The sequence below is a fragment of the Etheostoma spectabile genome, chromosome 9, assembly GCF_008692095.1.
Source record: "Etheostoma spectabile isolate EspeVRDwgs_2016 chromosome 9, UIUC_Espe_1.0, whole genome shotgun sequence".
Taxonomy (NCBI): Eukaryota; Metazoa; Chordata; class Actinopteri; order Perciformes; family Percidae; genus Etheostoma; species Etheostoma spectabile.
Genome location: NC_045741.1, coordinates 11,685,391 through 11,688,057, shown reverse-complemented (window position 1 = coordinate 11,688,057; position 2,667 = coordinate 11,685,391). Strand labels below are relative to the sequence as shown.

Here is a 2,667-nt window from a genome sequence, read left to right as displayed (position 1 = left end):
CACACACACACACACACACACACACACACACACACACACACAAACTATAAATACACTACATTCCTGCACATCTGCAACCCTGCTGCTTGCAGACCTCACTTTCTGCACTACAGCTAAGAGCCTGAACTAAGGCTCTCCCTCTGTCTTTCTTATTTTCTCACTGTCAGTTTTAATGTCATATAAAATATAAGAGCATGTTGCACTTGCATAGAAAATGTAAAGAAAAAGAAAGTGAACTCTTTAAGTCATTATTTGGCTAGTAAAGTGTGATGAGATAAAGAGAGTCTAAAATGTTAACTTAGGAAACAATTTGTCTTAGGCATGCCTCACAGACAAAATTAACCAGCTTCTATGGACATTACTGTGGTGAAAAAGGTTGCAAAACAGCAATACAAAAATGTCCTTCACAAAATACTTGATTCTTTTATTAATCACCAACTGAATTCCTAAACGGACTTCCACTTCAGAAAATGTTTAGAATAAAAGAACCTCTGAAGCAAATGGGTCTGTTTCCACGACAAATGCCCACACCAAATGGTACACTCTGGTTCAAAGTCACAGTCTGATAACATTAACAATTAGAGCAGTCTGCTGCTGTGCTGAGACAGCAGAGACATAACCACAGTATCGCACACTGCCCTCAGCTTCCCACCACATAATGATTCAAAGGCTCCCTCTGTCTCCACTTTATGACTTAGCCTATGGGGTTAAGAGTATGTTCTGTATCAGCTATGTGCTTTCCAAGCCTTTTACTAGGAGACATGTTTTACTGTCAGCCACCTCTTTCTGTCTACCAGCCTGTCTTCCTGTCTATCTGCCTTCTAGTCTGCCTGTTGAGCTTTCTGTTACAGTAAAATAAAGCAGAAAATAAGTCCACTTCCCGACCAACTTGAGCTCTGAGTGAAAGAACACAGCCCTCTCATTCATAGTAATGGAGCCAGTCCATTGACACAGCATGGGTGTCAACGCAGGGGGCTTCAAAAAAGCAATATAGGGTCATCTGACAAAAACATTGAACCTGGGTCAACTGTTGCTGCAACGCACGTAACGTCATCTGGCAAAACACAATGTTGGCCAGTCAAATGCACGCAACAACACAATGCTGGTACATCACTTTAACACTGTTTTTCTACTATTACACCTTGTGAATGTTGTGACAAAAGATAACATGTTTGCTGCTGTGATAACTTTCCAGAGATGATAAATCCTGTCTGTGGGTATTACAAATAATTGTGCAGTGTTCTAGCATCTGTTAAGCCTTTAAACGCTTTGATCCGTTACTCCAACTTCCTGGATCATCTTTCATTGTCTCATTGGTACCTTAAGCACCCACTGTGCCCACTATGAGGGGAAAAGAAGTAACAGGGGAAATGCTACATCTGTATGTTACTTTGAACAGACTATTTACTCCCAGACAACCACTAACACACACACACACATACACACACAACCCCTCTCCCAGCTACATGTACTAACCACATTTCCCCATGTTAATGAGCAATGATTTTTTTGGTTCAAAAGCAGATGATCATAACTGTCAACATAATCTAGCTTTAGGTTTTTTTTTATTGCATGTTGTCCACTGCAACACTGACACACTGTAGATATTTACATTGCTTGAGTTAAATTAGCCAGAAGATGTTGCTGTGCAGGGTAGAAACTACAAAGACCAAAAGTAAACTATTTATACACCTTCTCCCAAACACATCCGTTTAGTAAAATGGGTCTTGTTCTGTTTAAAGATGCCTTCAGGGCCTGTGGAATGATTGCAGCAATGCATTATGACGGCATTGGAAGTTGCATACATTGTAGTCTCAAGATTAGAGTCGAAATGCAGGCTGTGCTGCCGAAGCTGCTGCTAATGGCAGCTGGAATAGTTTGGTATGTCAACCTTATTGATCCAAAGGTAAATTATGTCACCTGCATCCTCAAAGCAAACTCTCAAATAGCCATGAGCCTTTACAAAGTAGGCTTGTTCCTGAGCTTGATCATGGCAGCCCCAAACATGTTGCAGCTGGATTGTGATGTAAATAGAGGGAAACACGTGTGTCTGCTAACTGCCATTAAAAAAGAAGCCTTAAAGGCCTATAAACCTGACCTTAAACTCTTGATCGTGACTCAGTGATCAAACCCCAATCCTTTCTGTGCTATGGTGGTCCCTGAAGAGTGGCTAGCCTCTAAAAAGATGCTAATCTAAATAAAAAACATCACTTTTTCTAAACAGTTGTCTTTTCTTCTTATTTGTTTTCCCTTTATGACCTTCTATAAAATATGTATGTTCATATTGTCAGATATGTCAGATCAGTCTACCAACTCAAATTCTCAGCACAGACGTACAGACCACACCATATAAAGGAGTTTTCTACTGCATGCAAATCAATACACCTATCTGTTCGTTAAAAAAAAATCCTCTATTTTGAAATCAAATTCTTCTTAATGATATGCCACTATCCCATGAAGTGTGACGGTCAGAATGCTCCTCCTCCTGCTCAATAGGCAACAATTAATTTACAGCATGCTGCCTGTTTACCATCACGTTTGCGCAGGTTACTCACCCGAGAACCTCTTTTTCCTGGAGGACCAGGTAAACCAGCAGGACCAGGAGGACCCTAAATCAGAGAGACAGAGGGACAGGGAGATAAAGAAGGGAATGTTGTAGAGAGAGAG

The 2,667-nt window shown here is 40.7% G+C and overlaps 1 protein-coding gene across 1 annotated transcript in view; it reads right to left on the bottom strand.

Moving 5' to 3' along the window:
- col24a1 (collagen type XXIV alpha 1 chain) overlaps positions 1-2,667 on the bottom strand; it is a 92,609-nt gene that overhangs the window by 68,828 nt on the left and 21,114 nt on the right. Inside the window, exon 4 of the mRNA XM_032525635.1 lies at positions 2,556-2,609. Coding sequence (XP_032381526.1) covers positions 2,556-2,609 — 54 coding nt within the window. The remainder of the gene's footprint in view (positions 1-2,555; positions 2,610-2,667) is intronic.